Source organism: Marmota monax, unplaced genomic scaffold (genome assembly GCF_021218885.2).
Source record: "Marmota monax isolate L192 unplaced genomic scaffold, Marmota_monax_Labrador192_F-V1.1 WCK01_AAM20220418_F8-fsc00120, whole genome shotgun sequence".
Lineage (NCBI taxonomy): Eukaryota > Metazoa > Chordata > Mammalia > Rodentia > Sciuridae > Marmota > Marmota monax.
In genome coordinates, this window is record NW_026694424.1 from 1601341 (window position 1) to 1624594 (window position 23254).

At 34.6% G+C, this 23254-nt stretch overlaps 1 protein-coding gene across 4 annotated transcripts in view; it reads right to left on the bottom strand.

The window, feature by feature from the left end:
- C6 (complement C6) overlaps positions 1 to 23254 on the bottom strand; it is an 83765-nt gene that overhangs the window by 47169 nt on the left and 13342 nt on the right. For all 4 annotated transcript variants that reach the window (XM_058570735.1, XM_046468289.2, XM_058570733.1 and 1 more), the window contains 6 exons: positions 20833 to 20995; positions 18787 to 18943; positions 17362 to 17506; positions 10489 to 10630; positions 3609 to 3747; positions 813 to 1013 (listed from right to left, as the gene is read on the bottom strand). In XM_058570735.1, coding sequence (XP_058426718.1) covers positions 813 to 1013; positions 3609 to 3747; positions 10489 to 10630; positions 17362 to 17506; positions 18787 to 18943; positions 20833 to 20975 — 927 coding nt within the window. In that variant the 5' untranslated portion in view covers positions 20976 to 20995. The remainder of the gene's footprint in view (positions 1 to 812; positions 1014 to 3608; positions 3748 to 10488; positions 10631 to 17361; positions 17507 to 18786; positions 18944 to 20832; positions 20996 to 23254) is intronic.

Here is a 23254-nt window from a genome sequence, read left to right on the forward strand (position 1 = left end):
TCTCTAGGAACAGCTTAGAATGTGAAGGTTTTTAACTACTTCAATAAAGCTATGGTATTGGAAGCCTATGAATAAGAAAGCAAATGTACCCTCAAGAAAAGAGTTAGGAGGCTGGGGTTGTAGCTTAGCAGTAGAGCCCTTGCCTAGCACACGCTAGGTGCTGGGTTAGGTCCTAGGCACTGCATAAAAATATAAGCAAATAATATAGTAAAAACATACTTAAAAAAGGGTGGGGTCAGTATCCCAGAACTTAAAAGTACAGTAGAAGTTCTAAAATGACCAACAGGACAAATGGGAATAGATAAAAATTTGAAAAAACAGAAAAAGTAAGAAAACTAAAATATATACACTGTGTTCAAACACAGTGAGATGAAAAAAAATTAAAAATGGAAAGAGTATGATCAAATGTTTCAGCGAGTACACTAATGTACCTTGGCTGAATTTCCCTAATAAAGGCTTGAGATTTTTATGTTCCACAAAAAGACAAAGTTTTCTTACATGTGATTTATAAGAAACACATCTATAATGACATAATGAAGAAAATAGAAAACAAAAACACAATCAAATGTTAAAAGGAAGCATTTATCTATCTATCTATCTATCTATCTATCATCTATCTATCATAGATAGCTATATCTTCTGTAACTTTTAAAGTGGTATTTACAAAGCAAAACAAAAAGGACATCTATTGAGGTGTGTGTTAGAAATTCAACTGTTAGGATATATAAACTCTCCCCTTTTTGCACCTGATTACTTTCATTGGTGTTAATTTTTCAAGAAAGAATGAACAGATAAGAAAAGATTTGTATTACCTTTGCTTTGGAGGCCTGAATGGCTTGTTTGAAGCCTGAGTTATGTTGGACATTTGTACTTTTTTGTGAGGAATAAAAAATTGGTACATAAAAAGAATTCTCCTTTGCCCCTGATGATAAGGCTTGTTGTTTTTCATTTTTTTCAAAATCAATTAAATCCCTGTAGAAATCTGTCTTCAGGTCATCTTCTTCAGTTTGTACCTGAGAAATGATCCATATGAAGTAAAGTATAACATGGGAAATGTTAAAGCTGCTTGTGAATATCAAATGCAATGATCACTCATTCATTTGTGCATTCAACGTGCATTCGTTGAAGACTCATAGAGGACAAGGAATAATGTTAGTGCTTACATTCAGGGAGTAATCATTTAGTTAGGGAGAGTGATAACCACAAACACTTAATGCAATGTGGTATGTGTTGTGCTGCCAATCAGATTCCACAGATAAATATAAGATCTAGAGGAGCAATATTTCCTGAAACAGTGCCTAAACTGGGACTTCATGATAAACAATGAAGGCTAGTTTTAGTCTGTGCCTTTGATTCAGTGTTCAGTGTAACTTAAGGTACCTTTCAGAAAAATAATAACTAGCAAAAGTGGGGAGAGATTCTGTCTGATCCTGCTTTCATTCTACCTGTGTGCTCTTTGCTTTATTGAGATCTTGAACTTCAGTACTCTACTGGCCATGTTTCTGAAATGGAAGACTGTTGATCAATTGGTTCTGCCCGGTGGGTGATTAATAGTATTACTTGGTTTGAAGTAGGAGTAAGAGGAAAAAAATACCTGGTAGGACCCACTTGAGCTAAGGGTAGAAAAGTGAATTTCTCAAGAAGAAGTAAAACTATTATGATTATGCAGGTATGAAGAGATAATAGATGAATTTCTAAAATTTCAAAATTGAAGAGTACTTCTTAATGTTAAATATACTTGTCTGATTTGCAATGGAAAAATCTTGTTTTGAAATACTTAATATTAAGTAAGAGGCACTGAGAGATAAACCACTTGTCACCATTAAATAACTTGCAAAATTAGTTAAGACAAAATAACACAGCTGCAAAAGAGTATAGTTACCAGTAAAATATAGTCAAGAGTTCAGTGTGACTTTCAGATATTGTAGTGTATGCTAATTCACATTTAAAGTGTTCACAAAGTAAAGCTCTTAGTTAATAACATAGAAATGAAATTATTTTATTTAAATATGTCATTGCTTACATTTTCTTAATATCTCTTTAAAAAACTCAGATTACAAATATTTGGTTTTACAAATTGCTCTCAAGAAGAAAATATATGACACACCAAAGAAAAAGATGTTAGTGTGTCAACAGGGAGCACTGGGCATCTTGAACAAAAGCTCAGAGAAAATCTGACTGTATGTATTATGGTGGGGCAGGAGGGTCTACACATGAGCAATAGTGAAAAATTAGACTGGGACATTGGAGCCAAATTTTGTATGCCCTCCAAAAGTATTTGGATTTTATTCTAAAGGCAAGAATTTGTATATTATAATATTATGAGTTCTTAATAAATATGAAGTAAATGAGTGAAATATTCAGAGTGCCCATCTTTTACAAAGATTGTGTTGCAAAGATATTGAGGAGGAAAATTAACAGAAGTCATTGATCAAACAGATGTGGGGAAGAGAAGAAGGAACAGACAGTGTAGATAATGGGTATGCTACTTTGTAAAGGGAATAGAGAAATCCAGGGCCACTTTTGAAAGGAGGTGCAAGAAATAGCAGGTAGGTGCATTAAAAAAAATGTTGTATTTTGAAAGTGAGCTTATGAGCTGGTTGTTTAGGAACTAGAAAGATTCTTCCAGTAGAGTAACATTATATATAAATGTTTACTTTTTATCTCTGTCTGCAAATCCTGTTGAATATAATGCATCTTAATAGTAGTATCATTCGTCTTCCCAGAGGTATTTAAATATGACAGTAGAGCCCCACACCTTCCCAAAATTCATTTATGTATATTAGATGATTTTAAATTGAGTGTATCAAATTTAAAAATGCCTATATTTACATGTATAAGAAGGTCTCTTTAAAGGAAGGGTTGAATGACTGCTTGGTGAACGCATACTGTCAAAAACTATAGTTGGATCTTTTGAAACTTTCTCCACTATGTCACATTTATATGCATGGATTTCACAATTAAAATCATGTATTTTCTGTCTCACTTAACACAAGTTAAGTAGTTTGCTCACCTTAGCATAAAAAGTATGGAGCATTTACATGTGAAGCACTGGGGTAGATTCTGAGAACAGGCAGTTGCAACAGGCAGTAGCTCATTGCTACTTTGAAAAACAAGCAAAAACAACCAAACCAACTAATACAATAGAAAGGAAGGTAAGCAGAATTAGTTTATCATACTTGGATTACTCCTGATTTTTCTTGGGTTCCCAACACTTTCTTATGTCTAAATGTCATTGTTATAGAAGAAAACTAGCTATGATATGAGAAAATTCGGAATAAATTGAGCCTTTTATCTATGTGAGATATGCTAGAGGTCTATGTTTATTGGAGAAAAGATGAATTTTAATCAGGGAAACCTGGACTTGGCCCTCTAATCCACTTCTTTCTATAGTTTTTTTTAAGTTTAGATGTCTTAGGTTATTTTCATCTGTAAATTTACCATAACACTAACCTCATTGGGTTATGGAACAATTAAATACACACACATAATAGGCAATTTAAAATTGTTCACTACCTTTCTATTCTGTTCATTTCTCACTAATTTTTCATTATAATTTTAGTTTATAATCATGGTGGTGGAGCTGCCACCATGATAGACTAGCATACCTTAAAGTTGACACTTTCCAGATTGGCCGGAACACGGTATGGATTACTTGCTCTACTGCTTTTGACAGTCTTACATATTCCTCCAGTGAAAGAGTTATCGAGGACTTCTCCTCTGGGCTCTCCTGCCAGAAAATGAAACCTAGAAACAAAGTAATTTTCAAAAATTCAATAGATGTAAACCAATCTTTAAAATTTACCTTGGATATATGAAAGAAATTTCTTTTCCTGAACAATTTTGACTCATGACAAATGACTGGAAGAAAAACCCATTTTTTTCTAATCTATGGTGAAGCATCCAAAGAGGGATAAAAGCCCAAACTCTGTCCCATGACTAAATAAAATTCTCTTTTTTCTAGATTTTCAATATAAAATAAAAACTGAATTCATAATTTTTTATGCCTTAAAAAGCCAGTGCAAACTTTGTAATTAGACTATAAAATAATGAGTATCACTTGGGGCCACTCCCTTAAGTACACTACAATAAAGGAATTCTTATAGAGAGGTAGTAATGAGATAGTAATATCAACATGGTAATGAAATTAGAATAAATTATTATTATTATCAATTGCTCATTATAATATTTAAGATTTATTTAACAAATGCTTATAGTAATTGCTTTGCAAATATTAACTCATTTAATATGTATTATAACCATATGATATACATATACATATACGATTATTACAATCATTTTACAGATGAAGAATTGAGGCACAAAGAGGTTAATTAACTCAGCACAAATTTAAGAAGTTTAACTCAATCACACATTTAAGAAGTTCTTTTTGGTAGATGAAAAACTTCTTCAAGATGCTACTAATTTTCATAGAGATTGTAATATGCATTCTGTAAATAAATAGTTTTTGTCAAAAAGTTTAGTAATGTTGTATTATGTAGTGATAAATATATCTTCTAACTGTCATGCCAAAGCCTTTAAAAATATGAATTTTCTGTTTTCAAATACATTTGATGAGATGACCTTGTATTCCACAGAGCATATAACATAGTTAGAGAATACCTTTGGGAAATTCCATGTAGCAGAGGAATATTCCTCCCGGCCTCCCTCCTTCCTGATCCATAGGTACACCTGTCTGTTCTGGTGGTGGTGGGGTACTTGAGAGGACTCAAGAAGGTCATCTACCACCTACATGTCTATTTATTTTGTACATCTATAGTAGTAACTCAAAAGGCAAAATGAAACTAACAGATTTCACCCCTCTCAGAGGCTGCAATATTATCTTCCATAACTACCTTACAGAGGTGAGAAAAGACAGACTCACCTGGTTGGGAAGACATCAAGAAGTTAGGTCACTAGGTGAGACTTTTGTGATCTTCTATTACACATTTGGATTCAAAGTAAAAAATTCAATCAATTATTTAGACACTTATTCTAATCAACTAATAGCACCATTCTACCCAAGAAATGCAGGGATAATTTTTGAAGTTGTAAAATAATGTTAAAAATAAATTATTGGGGCTGGGGTTGTGGCTCAGTGGTAGAGCGCTTGCCTAGCATTCATGAAGCATTGGGTTCGATCCTCAGCACCACATAAAACAAATAAAGATATTGTATCCACCCAAAAACTAAAAAAAAAATAAATATAAAAATAAATAAATAAATAAATAATTGGCTGATAAAAGTGCTTGTGAATTCTCAACTAATATAATCACATTGATGTAAACACACACACACACACAAAGAATTTAAAGTTCTTAAAATAAAAACCACAATGAGATATCATTTTAATCTAGTTCTAATGGCGATTATAAAAAAAGACAAAAATAACAAATGCTGGCAAGGCTATAGAGAAAGGAGAACTCATATATGTTGTTCATGGGAATGTACATTAGCACAACCACTATGAAAAACAATATGGAGGTTCCTGAAAAAACTAGAAATAGAACTATCACATCATAAATCAATCCCATTGTGGAGCATATATTTAAAGGAATTGAAATAGTGTGTCAAAGAAATACTGCAGTCACATGTTTATTGGAGTCCCATTCATAATAGCAAATATATAGAATCAACTCATGTGTCTACTGACCGATGAATGAACAAAGAAAATATGGTACATTTGCACAAGGGAATATTATTCAGCCACAAGAGTAAAATTCTGTCATTTGCAGAAACATGGGTGGAACTGGAGGCTATTATGTTAAGCAAAATAAGCAGGCACAGAAAGGCAAATGCCACGTGTTCTAATTTGTATGGGGATTGCTAAAGTTGATGTCAAAGAAGGAGAAACTAGAATAGCTGTCACCAGAGCCTAGGAGGACAGAGGGATGGAGAAAGGATGGTTAATGAGTCCAGGAGTATGGTGGTATAGAAGAAATAGCTTTTAATGTTCTATAACACAATATGGTAACTATGGTTCGCAACAACTAATTGAATATTTCAAAATAGTAGAGAAGATTTTGAGTGTTCCTAGCCTAAAAAAATGTTATATGTCTGAGATGATAGACAGGCCAATTACCCAGATCTGATTAATACACAGTGTATGTGTGTACTGAAATTCCACAATAAACATCATAAATAAGCAGAATTACTATTCAAAATATTGAATATTAAAAAAATCAAATATATTTCTATATAATAGTGATGAACATGCCAATAATAAAATTAAGAAAAAAAATCTATTTATAATAGTATCTAAAAGAAATAAAATCCTAGGGATGTATTTTTAAAATGTAACCTAAAATCTATATACTTAAAAGTATGAAAAACTGTTGAAAGATACTAAATAGGATTTCAATAAATAGAAAGACATTGCATATTCATGGGATAAAAGATTTTAGTTAAAATGGAGGTTCTTCCCATATTGACTTACAGATTCAAAATATTACCTATCAAAATCCAAATTGCCTTTATTTTCTAAAAATTGATAAGCTAATCTTAAAATTCAACTGAAAATATAGGAGATCCAAGAAAGCCAAAACAATCTTGAGAAAGAAGGACAAATTTTGAGGAAACACATTTCCTGGTAGAAAGATTGCTTTAAAGCCAGAGTAATCATGAGAGTGTGGTACTAGCGTCAAGACAGACATATTAATCAATGGGGAAGAATTAAGAGTCCAGAAATAAATCCACATGTTTAGTCAGTTGATTTTCAACAAGAGTGCCAAGAAAACTTGATGAGGTGAAACTGATTTTTAACAAAGAGTGGTGGGACAGCTTGAAAGTCATATCAAGTCATAAATGAAGTTGGAACCCTTTCTCATATGATATGGAAAATTCATTCAAACTAGACCAGAAACTCAAATTTTAGAGTTAAAGCTACAGAATTCTTAGAAGTAAACATAGGATTAAATCTTTGTGAATTTAGATTGAAGAAGGCCTTCTCAGATATGACACTAAATGCACATACTACAAAAGAAGAAATTAATATATTGAACTTTATCAGAATTGAATGTTTTTGTGCTCCAAAGACACCTTTAAGAAAGTGAAAAGACAACTCACAGTGGGAGAAAGTATTCGTAAAATCATATGTCTGCTGAGTATCTTGTATTCAAAATAGATAAAATCTCTTAGAAACCAATAATAAAAAATCAAATTATTCAGTTAAAAATTCGGTAAGGGATCAGAAAACTGAATATTTCTTTAAAGAAGACATGTAAATTGTCAAAGAGTACATGAAAAGATGCTCAATGTTATTAGTTATTCAAGAAATACAAATCAAAACCACAATGTGAGGTAGCATTTCACAGCATTTTGATTACATGGCTGTAATCAAAAAGATGGATGAAAACGAACTGTGGTGGAGATTTGGAGAAATAGATTTCAATCAAGCATAACTAGTGTGAATGTAAAATGATGCAACCATTTTGGAAAACAGGTGCAGAGGGTTTTTTTTAGGGGCACGTGTGTGTGGATGAATACAGGTATGAAAATATTCTAAAATAATATTGTGATAGTTACATATGTCTTTGATTACACTAAGCACTATTGAATTTTATACTTTAAGTGGCTGAATTGTATAATATGTGCATTATAAATTAATTTTTTTTTAAAAAAAGGAACGATTCTTTTGTGTTCTTCAAGATGCACCTCACAATTCAGGAACTGCAAGCACAACATGAGATGTGCTTCCATTCATATTTGAATTTCTATCACTGGGTGTTTGAAGGAGAAAGTATGAGAAGTTGATCTGGGAAGAACTTTCCAAACTGCTTAAATTCACATGACAGACACAAGTGTGCTTGAGACTCATTTTTTGCATTTTCTAAGTTAAGAGGAATTGATGTGGAAAAAAGAACTCTTGGTCTTATAAGACCTCATACTATGCACTTCTGTTTGTTATTTGAGGAAAGTGGCTCCCAGGTTGGGGGGAATCTATGAAGCTAGCAGCCACCTGCAGAGAGTCTGGAGATAGGATTCTGATGAAGGAGGCTCCATCAGGGCCTGCCCACGGAATCTTTGGGGAGCTAACTATGGAACAGTTTTTAGCTTCACTCTTGCCCTCCCCTCTGAGATGTTTCTGTTGACTTTAAATATTTTCATGTTTCAAATACATAGTGATATGTAATACCTTTACTTTCTCAAGTGCTTTTATTTAATTTTCTTTGCCTGTTTACTTTGTAACTTTTTTAGTTTTTATTTTTGTCTGAGCTGGGGATTGAATACAGGGCCTTACAAATGTTAGGCAAGGGTTCTACTACTAATTAAAAATATATAAACTAAAAATTATACATATATAAACATGCATATTTACACATACACATACACACGAATATGTGTACATTTATATTTGCACCTTGAATGAGCCTGATAAAAAAACAAACAGCATACTATTATTGCCAGATTCTTAATTCAGATGTAGGACCTGGTGACTAATGTTGGCAATGTAGGGATTTTGGTATATTTTGTTAAAATTTTTCTTGGAGTGATGTCATTGTATAAAAGGAACAGCCACATTAGGATATCTTTTGTGGATTGAAATGTGCGGGGGCAGGGCAGGAGAGGAGGCAAAGATTCTAAGGCCAGCAGATGAGAAAGAAATTACAGTTAAGCAACTCTTAATTCTCAGTCCCTGCAGAGCAAGGAGAGGACTGGCTGTCCCTGAGCCAGCAGTTTTTGCTCATTTCTGAGAATCCTTGGGACAACTTCTCAGGTTGGCAGAAGGCCACACAGTCCTCCTGCCAAAGTACACATAGCATGTGGTTCTTCCCATCTGTAACTGCAGAGTCTAGACCCACAGAACAAGAGGTAAGTTTGTAATGTCTCCTTTCACCAGTAAGAATATTAGAAAATGTGATTATTAGTAGGAGTTTTTGGCTGAGGATTTCTTCCAGAGAAAGGAAAAGAAGGAAATCATTTCTACACATTGATTAAAAAAACAAACAAAAAAAAGGTATGTTGAAGTGCTCTCAGTGAATTCAGCAGTAATTAGAAACTCTTAGAATAGAAACTCAAATCAGTTTGTAACCTTCCAAAATACAGATGAGAAAACTGAGGCCCAGAGATGTTAAGTAACTTGGCTGTAATGTAGTGAGTTACTGGAACACCAGGCCTACAACCCAGCTCCTCTTACTTCCATACTAATATCTTTCCTTTACTGGTGCCTCTGAGTTTGGTCAATGGCTTCCGGCTTTTATTCTAAATCAAATGAGGTTGTATTTACAATTGTGGCTGTTTGTTCTTCAGGTCTCAAGATTTCATATTATGCAACTCTGGAAACATAAGTGAAGACTTAAATTTTTAAAGTCCAGTATGAAGCAATAGATGCTGATAGCAGCCTGCCCGCCCTCAGCCCAAATGGAAAGGGGGAATGGAGGGCACTGGAGACTGGCCTTACTGATTTTTTTTTTTTTTTAATGATTCAAACGAAGGCTCAACTCTTCTGTTTCCCCTGATTTCTCTTTTATCTCCTAAACTATCCCAAAGTACTGGCTCAGCCTAATGAATTTGGAAATTCTTGCTAAACTCCCAATGCCCTTCATGACTGAATATTCCTGAAACAGGAAAATTAGAATTTCTGGGCTCTATTCAAACACAGGGCTGTGTGGTCTCTTGAAGATTTTCCCAGTATTTTTCTGTCTTTAAGCAGATTTTTTCCTGAATCAGCATGAAATGAAAGAAATAATAACCTGAATTTTGAAGTCTGGATTTGAATCCTGTTTTCACCATTTACTACTTGGTAGATTTGAAACATTACCATATGGTCTCAACTTCTGTCTTTAGACTATATTGGCCTATCTACGCATCCCTAGTCATATTCATAAAAATTTTACTTTTACTTTTTTTTTTCTTTCATATTTTCTATGTTTCCCCAACTCCTTTCTTTCTGCCTTTGTCTCCTGTTATTGATTCTTGGGCTTGCTTCTTATACCAAAGGACTGACTATACTTCTCTCCTAATTATGAGTGAGTGACCTCAACATACTCACTCATAATTCTGCAATCTCATCATGGTGAACCTGCTGTAGAGATCATGTTCCATAGAAATAGAATTTCCAATAGGTTCAGAATTTTCTTTTCATTCAGACTTTTCTGATACCCTCCTTCTCAATTTACTCCTAGTATTTTTAAGTGGTTACTTATCTATTCAAGACCTAGTCTGAAGATTCCATGCTGGTGACTCCTAGACTGGCTTGTCTCCAGCTAATCTACCTGATCCATAACAGGGCTTTCAGAGACATGTGTGTGAATTAGAACAAGAAAAAGAACCCATAACATTTCCAAATTATTTTATACCCTAGCAGTAAGGATTGGGACCACATGCTGCCTGAACATGATAGATAACACAGTATCAGACAGGGCTGGTGGAAGTTGTAAGAAGTTAATGAGGAAGATGGCTAATGATGTGGCTCACTGTTGCACTGCTGCCTGTAGCTCACTTGTTCTGAGATACCTTTCCCCCAAATGATAAAAAAATGTTACATACCCAGCGCCCATCAACTCTACACTGGGGATGGGATTATACTTCCGTGGGCATACCGCCTTTGTTATTCCACAGTCCCTTTCATCTGAATTATCTCCACAGTCATTTTCTCCATTGCATTCTAACTTGCTGGCAATACATCGCCCTGGTCAAGGAAAGCACACAACAGTGTTGTAACACATTCACATTTAAGAAAGTGTGTATTAAGTTGAGACACAAACATTTTACATTTCAAGGGAAGGGTGACAGAAGTTTTTATTACTTTTCATAACAGTTTAGTACGTATGGAAAGGGAGTGATATACTGATATTTTCCCTTAGATTTTGAGTCTATACGAGTCTCCATAGAATGATTTAGTTGCCAACAGTTCTCATTATTTTTAAAAAGAAAAGTAATTCTGCAGTCTCATCATGGTGAACCTGCTGTAGAGATCATGCTCTATAGAAATAGAATTTCCCGTAGGTTCAGAATTTTCTTTTCATTCAGATGGTAAAGCTGGGCCCCTGGTTTTTTGCTTCTTTTGTTTTAGTATCCAGGGGTATTTTACCATTAAGCCACATCCTCAGCCCTTTTTATTTATTTTGAGACAGGGTTTCACCAAGTTACTTAGTGCCTTGCTAATCTTCTGAGGCTGACCTTGAACTTGCAATTCTTCTGCCTCAGTCTCCCAAGTTGCTGAGATTACAGGTGTGCACCACCACATCTGGCTTGAGTCTTTCTTTTTATTGAAAAAAATATTATTTTACACACACACATGCACTCACTCATTCACTCTACTGGTACCAAGAATAACATGGCTGAATCTCTAAAGATTTATGTTGAGCAAAAGAAGGCACACATAAGAGTCAAGCTGTATAATTCCCGTGTGATTTTCAAGAACAAGAATAAGGTGGGGCATTGACTAGAAGGAAGAGGGGAACTTTGTGAGCATATGGAAACTTTCAAAATCTTCACTGGGGGTTGTTTATATGGTCGTAAACAAATGTGTGCACATTTGTTAAAATCAAACTGCACACTTGGGATCTGTGTGTTTTAAATAAGTCACTATTTCACTGTAAATTGTTATTTATTTGATAAAATAGACTTACTGTATATTTTCCTAGATATAATTACTGTATATAATTGTTTTTATACATGTAACTTATCATCTGAAATTATATTTTTGGACAATTTAAGTGCCATGGTAACAAAGTAAGTGCTGAGGCAGCAAGTTATCTGAGTGAGTTTGACAAATAATACAAACTCCATGAACTCAGATAATTCCCTTCCCTTTTTGTCTTGCTGACTTTCATAAAGATCCTTGAAATCAGTGAGTAACTGCATATTGTGCAAATTAAAATGCCTTGGCTACAATGATGGATAAACCCCTTTCCTATCCTTTAGTCTCTTGCTTTGTGTATCATTGTTACTGGTATCACTGGCAAAAATTAAATGCCTTACTCATGATTATCTGGTTGACTAGTTTAAATGGTGATTGGAATCTCACTATAGCTATGCATTACTCTTTTGACTAAAATGGTTAGGGAAATTGGGTATTCTGTTCAATCAAATTTTTGAAATATTTTTCCTTATTTTACTAGCATGATATATTGAGGTCTAATTGATTTATATGTTGTTAGAGCCAGTTTTCTGAAGATTTTTTTTATCCACAATCAAGAAGGATATTGTTTTATAATTTTCTTATGACACTTCTGCTTGGCGTAGTGGTATGAATTGGGATGTGTTCCTGTCTCTTTAAAAAACATTTTTAGTTGTACATTATAGCTACACATAATAGTGGGTTCATTTTGATATAATAATATATGCATGAAATGTTGCTGCATTTCAGTTCCCAGTGCCTCCTTTTTTCCCTCCCCTTTTCCAACTTCCTATTCCTCATCCTCTACTCCGCTGTTCTCCCATTTATTTATTATGTATTTATTTATTTTTAATTGGTGATTTACAGATATACATAAAGGTGGAATTTACTGTTATATTAATATATGTACAGAGTACAATTTGGCCAGTTTTGTTCTGCAGAGTCTCTCTTTTCCCACTGTTTCTTCCTCCCCCTTAACCCACTTCCTCGACTCCTTTGATCTTCCTTCTATTTTAATGGGATTCCTTGAGCATCTTTTCCCCCTCATTTTGGTCTAGCTTCTACACAGGAGAGAAAATATCTGGACCCTTACCTTTTGGGTCTGCCTTATTTTACTTAGCATGATATTCTCCAGTTTCATCCATTTACAAGAAAATGCCACAATTTCATTCTTTATGGCTGAATAAAACTGCATTTTGAATATATACCACATTTTCTTTATCCATTTATCTGTTGATGGGCACGTGGGCTGGTTCCATGACTGGGCTATTGTGATCTGAGCTGCTATAAACATTGGTATGCCTATAGCCTATATCACTATAGTATTCTGGGTTTAGGTTTTTTTTTTTTTTTTTTTAATAAATACCAAGGAGTGGGATAGCTGGGGTTCCTCAAAAAGCACTTAGTTTCAAGACTTTTATTTAATAATCTTCACATAAAAAGTAGGGTGTAATGAAAATAATTATTTTCCTTTGATTATTCAAGATCTTGCATTGTGTCCAGACCATTATTATAATTATACCTGCAAGAAGCATAATCATACAAAAATGAAAATGTAGATGAAACTGAATTTCTGTCAATCTCAAGCTATAACCTGGAAGAGGCGTCTAAAAAGCACACACACACACACACACACACACACAACAATGTATCTTTAATTTGCTTTAAAGGAAAGAACAGAATGGATGATTTAATTTGAAACAGAGATGATTCCATTTGAAAAATGAATCTACATTGGATTTAAAATTTTTTGAACCTGGCACTTACAAATTTAAGAAGAATCTAATTTTTGGTATAGTTTCACCTTATAAAAGCATGATATTTTATTAAGAAGAAGTCAGGATACTCATGCAGGTTATGTTTGTTATTAGCCTAGCTTTGTACTTAGGGCATAGGATACAGGAGAATACAAGCAAATCTATTCATTTGATATTGAAAGGGGCCAATTAGCAAGTATAGGAATGAAAGAAAGATGATACCTTGATGAGGACCACAACCAAGTCAAGATGGCGCCTGGCAGTATGCTAGGAGGAGTGGTTTCTGAGTAACGCCAGCGAGCCATTAAGATGATAGAGATTCCTTAATGACTGACTACTGTGTCTAGGTTATGTCAATTAAGTTAAGCTGTGTGTAATCATTGGATTCCTTATTGGTTGACTGCTGTATTTAGTTTATGTTAATTAAGATAAGCTGTGTGTAATTAGTTATGTATATATACCTCTGCTGTCCTGCAATAAAGCGGCTCCCACTGTATCAATCTTCACAAGTTGCTCGTCACCCCCCGGGTTAGTTTGCCCAGCCAGACTGCGGCAATACCTCTTGAGTGATGTTTAGGAATATGTGACAGCAGTAATATAGTCTTAGTGGGACATAGCTGAGAATGAAACTCAGTGGAATACAACACAGAAAGGAACCGATATTCTAAGTCACAAATAGATCTTATAGGCAGGGAAAGAGGAAGGGCAGTTTTAATATTACAGGATTCATAGAGTTAGTATATCTTAGCTAGCATGTGCACATACAGCCTTCTTAATATGTGAGAATTAGGTTTCAAGACTCTGTGCTAATGCCTGAAATTTCTGATAGTGTCAAATCCTATATATTAACTATGATAGTGTCAAATCCTATACATTAACTAAAGTGCCTTTTACATCTTAACTAAACAGCTAACACACACTGTGACGATAACTTTGGCAATTTGAGGTCTGAAAGCCAAATCAGCACACGTTTCTTTTTCCTACTTCATAATTTGATCGATAGTAGATTCAGTCTTATCCTAGATCTTAGCGACCTCAGCTTACTATTTTAAAATGTTCTTTAAGTCAGGAACTTTTGCCTTTTCACTTAAAGGAAGCCCTTTATGGTTTCTCTTTGACATATCTGAATTTCCACCACTACTGTAGAGCTTTGGAGTACATTATTAATGATTTAGTAAACACAAGAATTTCCACGAGTTGGTAGTTGATCTGATAACTGAAAGTAATGGGTGGGTAGTGTATACAGTGTGAATATACTAGACAGAGGGAAGATTCATGTCCCAGACAGGACAAAATGTAATGGCACAAGATTTCATCACTCTATTCAGAATAAAATGTAATTGTGCAATTTAAAATTTAAAAATTGTTTATTTCTTTAATTTTTCCTTTAGTATTTTTGGACTGTGGTTGACCATGGGAAATTAAAACCATGAAAGTGAAACTGTGGATAGGGGTTGATTACTGTATATACTGACCCTTGGAAATATGCAATCTTTTAGATGTTGTTCAGGTGTTTCCTGCCTACTTGAACTGATTTCTGTTACTGCAATACCAGGGTTGTTTTATTTTGTTCTGTTTTATCAATAGCTATGAACATATTGCTGGTCAATCGAAAACCCGCTATACTTGCACTGTTTTTTTTTTTTTTTTTTTTTGATCAGTTGCAAATTCTCTAGTCTTTGATGCTTAAAATTAGGGCTTTGAGAGAGAAGTGCTCACAGGGCATGGGAATTAGTCTTATGAAGAATTCTCAAAATCCATGTGTACATTAAAATAATATATTTAATCTTGGGGACTCATGGGATAGTCTGTACAGTGATAATGAGGGAGGAAATAAAACAAGGTGAGTCTGTTTAATATAGAGTATTAGTTTTAACTAATTCTTGTTAAGTGAGGGCCAAATAACATCCCAAGTCAGGCAAACAATTGTCCATCCAAACCCTCATTCTCATTCCCAGTGGCATTAGTGGGTTTTTAAAAGGACCATACAACAGCATATCACCTACAATGGAATAGTTAAAGACAAAAAGCCATGGAATCCCTAAATCAGAAAGGATATCAACCATACTTGTGCTGAGAGCTAACCAGTCAGTGGCTGGACTGTGGGGACATCTAAAAGTTCTGGGTAAATGGGTCTGGGCAGCAGGTAGCTCTGGGTATTATCTGCTTACCAAATACTACAGACATGCAATAATGCAGGGTTTGGAGTTGTGTGTGTATATTTGTGTGTGTGTATGTGTGTGTGTGTATGTGTGTGTTTTCCATCAAAAATGTCTATGGACATATAACTGGTGAATTGGAAACTAGCTGTACTTATACGGCTAACTTTTCTGAAATCAGTCATTGTGTCCTGGTGATTCATGGATAAATCAAAAGCCGTCTCAAGCTTGTGAATATTTTTGGCTTATTCAAAACTCTTTTGTAATGAATTTCATAACATCTACTGTAATAAAGGAGCCTTTCCTGGTTATTTGTTGCAAAAACCATCTTTACAGCTTCAAATAATTGTACTTCAGTTCTAAATCTTGATTTTAACTCAATTTGTCGCATCATCCCAAAATGTGGGATGATCTGGAAACATGTATGAAAGTTTCAATATGGTACATGATGTACAATATAATTATTGGGGCTGGGATTGTGGTTCAGTGGTAGAGCGCTTGCCTAGCAAGTGTGAGGCAGTGGGTTCCATCCTCAGCAACACATAAAAATAAATAAATAAAATAAAGGCATTGTGTCCATCTACAACTAAAAAATTAAAAAGATAACATAATTATTCTATCATTATTGTATAACTATAGTTTAATTTAATAATATATATAAACTAGATTATTATTTCCAAACTATTTTAATGCAACTGTGCCAATTTCACCGAAATATTCATGCAGTTGAAACCTGGTTAATATTCTGGATGTAATGCTCTCATCTGTATCACCCTCAGCCATTGTCATTAAAATTTTGTTTGTTTTTTCTCTTCAAGTCAATTTGTGACATGACCTTATTCATGTAGACATGATGTATATTTCCCTACCCAAATCCCACTCTCATTTCCCAGAATTGGGGTAGCATAAAGGGAAAGTGTGACATCAGAATTTCTGCCTGACATCCAGAAATGTTGGCAAAGCTAAAGGCAAGAGGCAGGGACTATTAAGCAGGCGGTGGGGGTTGTGGGGGGAGGGTTAGTTCCAAGCTCTTGGGTAAATTTTCTAAGGAATTTGAAATTTGCTATCTTGTTATAAATACTTTACTTTTCAGTAGATCCCAGAGTACATAGAAATGATATAGAGTTCATTCATCTGATATCTAATTTAGTTGTAACTTCACATTGACTGTTTAGACAGGAGGTCAGTGAATGAGGGCTCCTGTGCTAACACTGACCTGTTTCTGTATAAAATTTTAATGGAGCATGGCCATGCTCATTTGTTTATATACTGTCAAGGACAGCTTTGGTGCTACAGTGCCAGAGCAGAGGGGTAGCAAGATAGACCATATGGCCTACAAATCTAAAATATTTGCCATCTGGTCCTTTACTGAAAAGTTTGCAGAAATCTGATGTAGAATATTCAAAATGGTAACCATTAAAGAGCTGTTAATTAACAAAAGAATACATAAGATTAATATAGTCCAGATTTGATTATAATATGATACTTAGATATCAGATTTCATGCATGTGAAGAGGATTGGACTTATAGATAATGTTACCATCATTCAAATCATTTTCATCTTGTCTTCTGGAATTTCCTTTGAGTCAATCTAGAAAATTTGCTACATCATTTCAAGTCATCCCTCTAACATATTTCAATATTATTGTCTTAATAAACTATTAATATTTTTAATCTGTTACCTCTTTTCAATTATTCTTATATACAGTCGTGTTTATTAATAGCCAATTTTTTAAAAAATGTGCCTTTATTTTTTTCCCATTCTTCTCTCTGTAGGGGCCTTAGCACTACTACTTGGTAAACAAGTAGTCAGTTGTACTAGCTTTGATTTAGTCAGGTCATTTTTTTTATGGCGACTGAACATTTTACAAAAGTACATTACCACTGTCACAGCGGAATTTATTCTTGCAGTCAGTCTCTTCAATTTGGCAGAGCTTAGATGGAATGCATGGTTGGAAGGTCACCAGGGGCTCTGTACATGGTTGTCCCTCAAATTGACTAGGACGCAAGACAGATCTAACTTTAGTCTAAAAGGAAAGGAGAAAACTGTAAGTAACTTCAAGGCAGGGCGAAGGTCAAAATGCATCTAAATGCATTTCCAATTACAGTGGTGATTCTTCCTGTGGTGGTGTTTCTTAAGTTTTATTAGCAATTCCTGCAGTTTCATTATTGTGCATATTTAGGGAAACCACTACCTTCTTGGACCTCAGTTTCCCGACGTGTAAAATGTAGAAGTGGGGCAAAATGATTTCTAAAGCTTCCTTTAAGTCTGAAATAATAATTCTAAATTGCATCAACATCAAATGTTTACTGAGCATCTCTTGAGCACAGTAAATTCTTCCAAGCAATAACAAGAGTCCTTCTATATCTCAAAGACTTTGTGAGGTGAGAGATATGAAAGGATTTTGAGGTTCTTTTTGCATAAGGAAGTCACCATGGAAACTAAGGTTGACACAATCTCCACACTTTAAAAGGATTTTAAATGGTGAGTAGTAAAATGGAGAGTCAGGGAAGGATAGAAATATGACAAGACTAACAAGTATTGACTTTGACAATGGAAAAGTTCAAGTTCAAAATGTAGCTGCTTCATTAATTAATGGTATATATTCTTGGGCAACTTATTTAACCCTTAATGAGCTATAACTTACTCTTCTATAAAATGGGTAGAAAAATATTATGTGATGTGAAGTTTGAATAAAGTGGTACATGTAAGGGACCCAGAATAGTTTTTCTCAGAGAATGTGTGCTCCATACATGAGTTTCATTTTCTTCTCTAAAATGTGCATACTCAGCACACATGACCCTGACTGGGTTCATATGGGTCAATGCCCTTACAGGAATGAGCATGAGGTGGGTAAATATTGCAGCTGGGAACAATAAACATAATGGGGGACTTTCCTACGGGGAGAGGTGATTTAGAGGTAGAGCAAAAAGTCAGGCTTTTGATTCATTCCTCTCACCCCTGGTTAGTTTGAAGCATTGGATTGGAATCTGTACCTGATTTCTCTTTCAAAATTCTCAGAAGGCAAAGGCAGTGCAATTCAGATATGCATAAAAATAAGAGCAATCCTGGAAGTGGAATTTCCTTTTGGTATTCATAAGACAGCAAGGCATATAAAGTGAATCCCTTCTTCCACCCCCTCCAAAAATAAACTGCTAAATGAAAAAATTCTCCCAGGGGTAGTGGAACAGTTTATTTTTAGAATCTGAAGCAATTTAGTATTTCTATGTTGTTAAACCTATCAGGGATCAGAGAACTACCGGGGTTGTGATTCAGATATCCTGGGTGAGTCTATGCGTTACTTACTTGTTTTTGAATACATGGGTCACAGTCTGACCACGGCCCATAATCTCCCAAGAGGCAGTTGATAGGACATGTTTGCAAGTTACATAGCCTGGTCTCCTCTTTGGTACAAAGCTGGTCACATGAGTTATCCCAATAGTAATTATTTACTACTATTTGTCTGCAACAATAAGGAAAAAATTTGCTTAGAGTTATTCACTTTGGCCCTAACTCTGTAAAAAAAATGTCATTGAACATTACAGAGAATAAAAGAAGAGCAAGTTTTCATGGGAATTTGGGCAGGTTGGCATATTTATGGTTTACACACTAGGAACTCAGATCAGCTCCAGAATTTTTGAGGCCCAGTACAAAATGAAAAAAAAAAAAAAAAGAGAGAGAGATATCTTGTTCCAAAGCAAAGAATTTCAAGACAGTGATGACAGATCATGTAGCCAAGCATGAAGCCATTCTAAGCTTGGGGGTCTGTGCCACTGTACTGGTCACATTCATGAAGCTGGCCTGATAGATCTCCTGGAAAGGACTGGAAGGAAAAGAAAAGAAAGAAGACAGGAAAGAAAATCCCTGTATATTTCTTAAAAGGTGAAAACAAACTGTGTAAGTACAATGATTCAGACAGGGTCAGGATAATGTGAGGCTGAAGATCTAAATACAAAGTGACAGGAGAGACATCTTGATTAATGTATGTGAATTCCCCAGATAGAAGACGTAAGGTATTCAGAGGGAATGACAAAATTAGAGCTGAAAGAGAGAGTGAGAAGCTTGTATGACCATCCAGGAAGGAGTGTGTGATTGAGAGGCACGGCATATATTGTACTTTATTGGGTAGGTAGAGAGGTCCTGAAGGACTCTTGAGTAGAAGAGTATTATAAGCAAATCTTTTTTCATACACTTAGTGAATGATTTATTGGAAGTCAATTGGTACTTTTCATGAGATTCACACTACATATGTAAAAATAGCTTTCTAAAATAAGTCTGTAAAATGTGTTATAATAGTTAAAACAGATTAACCATATGCCCTTCTCTCTCAAGTCATGTGAGCATCTCCATGGTACAGAAACATTTAGCAGAATTACAGAAATTATGAGGGGTGGGTAATATGAATTGGTGAAAAGACTAAATACTACATCCTATCAAGTAACAGTTTTCTTGCCATCTTGTGTATGCCAACAATCAGTGCTGCTCAACTGAGGTCCTGTTAGGCTCAGTTTAATGAGTAGAAAATTCTTTGTAATTAACTTACTCACTGTAAGCAAGCAGAGTTAAATTTTGTTTGAAAAAAGCTTGCGAAGCAATTCTGAGTAAGTCAGTCAACTGAAGATATCACACAGATTCTTAATTAACTTTTTTGGTGTCCTTTGTTTTTATAGAGAGAACAAAAGTAGGCTTTGCTCACAATTCACAATAGCCAAACTGTAGAACCAGCCTAAGTGTCCATCAACAGATGAATGAATAAGGAAAATGTTGTATATACATGATGGGAGCTTTATTCAGCCACAAAGGAAAACGAAATGATGTCATTTACAGGAGGGTGGATGAAAGTTGAAAACATTATGTTAAGCAAAATAAGCTAAATCTAGAAAGTCGGGGGGTTGTTATGTTTTCTGTCATATATGGAAGCTAGAGAAGAAAAGGTGAAGAAAGGTTTTAGGAGGGATTTCATGAAAATTGAAGGGAGATCAATAGAATAGAAGAAAAGAACCAAGAGAAGGGAGGAGGGAGGGAAAGGGGGAAGAAATGGGGTGTGATGTTGGGCCAAATTATATTGTTACATTGTGTGCATTTAAGAACATGTAAACAACAAATCCCGCCATTATGAAAAACTATAATGCGTTAATAAAAATATGGAAGAATAAAAACAAGTACAAATAAAAATATGAAAAAAGTAGGCTTTGTTTTAACTTTATGTGCAAAAGATTTCAAATTCCATTCAAATTTATCAGCTCTTGTTTGAGATATATTTTTCCCTATATCTTAGTGTGGCACCTCTGATACTGTTCTCTCCATCCTCAAGGTCTCCCAGGACATAAAAACTACATAACTCACACCTACCTCTGCCTTCTCTGGGTTCCAGAATTGCAGGTTTTTGAGCAAATGGACCACTGAGTCCATGGGTAGTGATCACAGAAGCAGCATTGTGCTCTGTCAATCAGCGCAGTCAGCAGGATGAAATAGAAGATGAAGTGTCTGGCCATGTCTTGAGAGCCTCCAGGCCCTGAGGTGGAATAATGTAATACATATTCAATATTTGTTGGGGATAACACTACAAGTCATTCTAAGTCACAGACTCAAATGTAATTTTAGGAAACATTTGCATTTTCTACCTTCCTTAAGGCAAATGAACATACAAATTCATGTGCTTATGAGTACAAGTTTGATTTTAAAGATTTTTGGGGGTGGAGATTACCATGGCTATAAGATCCAGTATATTATATTAACTTTCTTTGAACTATAGTGGTAGAATACAAGACAGAGTATGTAGTAAATATCTGTAACTCATTCCATTCCATAAAATGTTAGAGATTTATGTAATCTTATTTTTTTTTCTCAAAGTGACTGCTCATTTTATGTGGGAAGTACCCATAATTACATTTCCGCTTTATGATTTTTGGGGTACTGGGGAAAGTAGCGTGGGCTACTTTTGTGCATCCTAAAAACCTGCTAAACAGAGTTCGCTGTCTGTCTCCACTATGCATGGAGTCACAGAAATTATAGCTGGAATGGATCTTCAAAACCTGTAAGTCAAACTCCTTCTCATTATGGAGATGAAAATGAGGTGCAAGGAGGAGGAAAAGGATTGAGACAGAATGAGAATACTTCAAGACTCCTGGTTCTTGGGTGACATGCATTCCTTCACTGAATTTCCAGCAACACTAATTATTGTGTTAATGGAGCATCAAGCTGCCTGGAGCTCTACAATCCAGGCCACAAGAGAGTCTGATCCATATATGCCAATGAAAACCTCTACCAGTGGTTCCCTACTATGTGCTCTAGACACATGAGCATCTGTCAATTATTTGCAAAACCATGTATGCCCCCAAATATTGCCAATTGGATCTTCATATAGCTAGCAAAATGCAACAGGATTCATACATACATACATATATATACACATACAGATGTGTATATATATATGCAGATTACATGTTTATAGATATAAATATACACAATATTGCTGGATTAATATAGTGACACTCACTTCAAAAAGAGTAATGCCATCAACCTAACTTCTTTTTGTCTCAGTTTCATTATCTACAACATAATACTTTTACCTCTTTTGGAAAGTTTTTGTTAGAATTAAATAAGAAAGCTTAGAACAATCCTTAGCTTAGATTCATCATTCAATAAAAATTAGCTTTTCGAATTAGAAATGACATTTAGGAGTGTTATAGACTTACAGGATACAAAATCAGCATACAAAAAATCAATAGTTTTCTTATACACCTATAATAAATTTGTTGAAATCAAATCAGGAAAACAATCCTATTCACAATAATACCCTTCCACCCACAAAATAAAATACCAGAAATAAAATTAATGAAGGATATGAAAAAGCTCTACAATGAAAATTATAGAATACTGAAGAAAGAAATTGCAAAATACACTATAATAAGAAAAGACCTCTTCTGTTCATGGATAGGATGAATTAATATTAAAATGGCCACATTACCGAAAGCAATACACAGATTTAATGCCATCCTCATGAACATATCAATGGCATTCTTCTCAGAACTAAAAAATAATCAATGCTGGAGACATATTACAGAATTATAGTAACAAACACTGCATTGTACTGCAGCGTATGCATGGCCCATTAATGACTCATGAAATCAATTCTGTGAATCATAATGAACAACTTTTTAAAATAAAATAAAATATAAAATATCCAAAAGTTTTGTGTAGACCCTTGGCCTAAATTGTGCATGTTTCAAGGAATTTGGAGGTACATTTTAATGTACAAGAAAAGTATTTGATGGAAGGGATAGGATGAGTAGAATATATATTGGCAAAGGGATGATTTGCTACCTTTGCTTGCAGCTGTCACTTAGTGTTCACAGCAAGTATACTGTTGTGCAGTACAGCTTGATATTAACATGACTCTCAGCGAGATGAAAAATCTGAGATAGTCAACTCAGTTCATTTGCAAACTTCGAGTTCATTTTTTGGAAAGATGGTACCTATATTTTTTCTTTCTTTGAGTTAGCAGCAATTATTATACTTTATGCAAACTAGAATAAATTACTGTTAAAATGGATCATGTCTTTATAAAAAGAAAGAGGATAATGAATGAAATATATAGAAAATGTGTTCTGGATCTGTAATTATAAAAGTTGACAATACTGAGCAAAATATTGACTGTAATCTTCCAACTTCAACTTCATTTGAATCACATTTCAAAAAGGAAAAAGTAAGTACAAAATATTATAATGAAGATTACTTAAAATATGGTTTTATCAAATGTGAAAAACCTTTT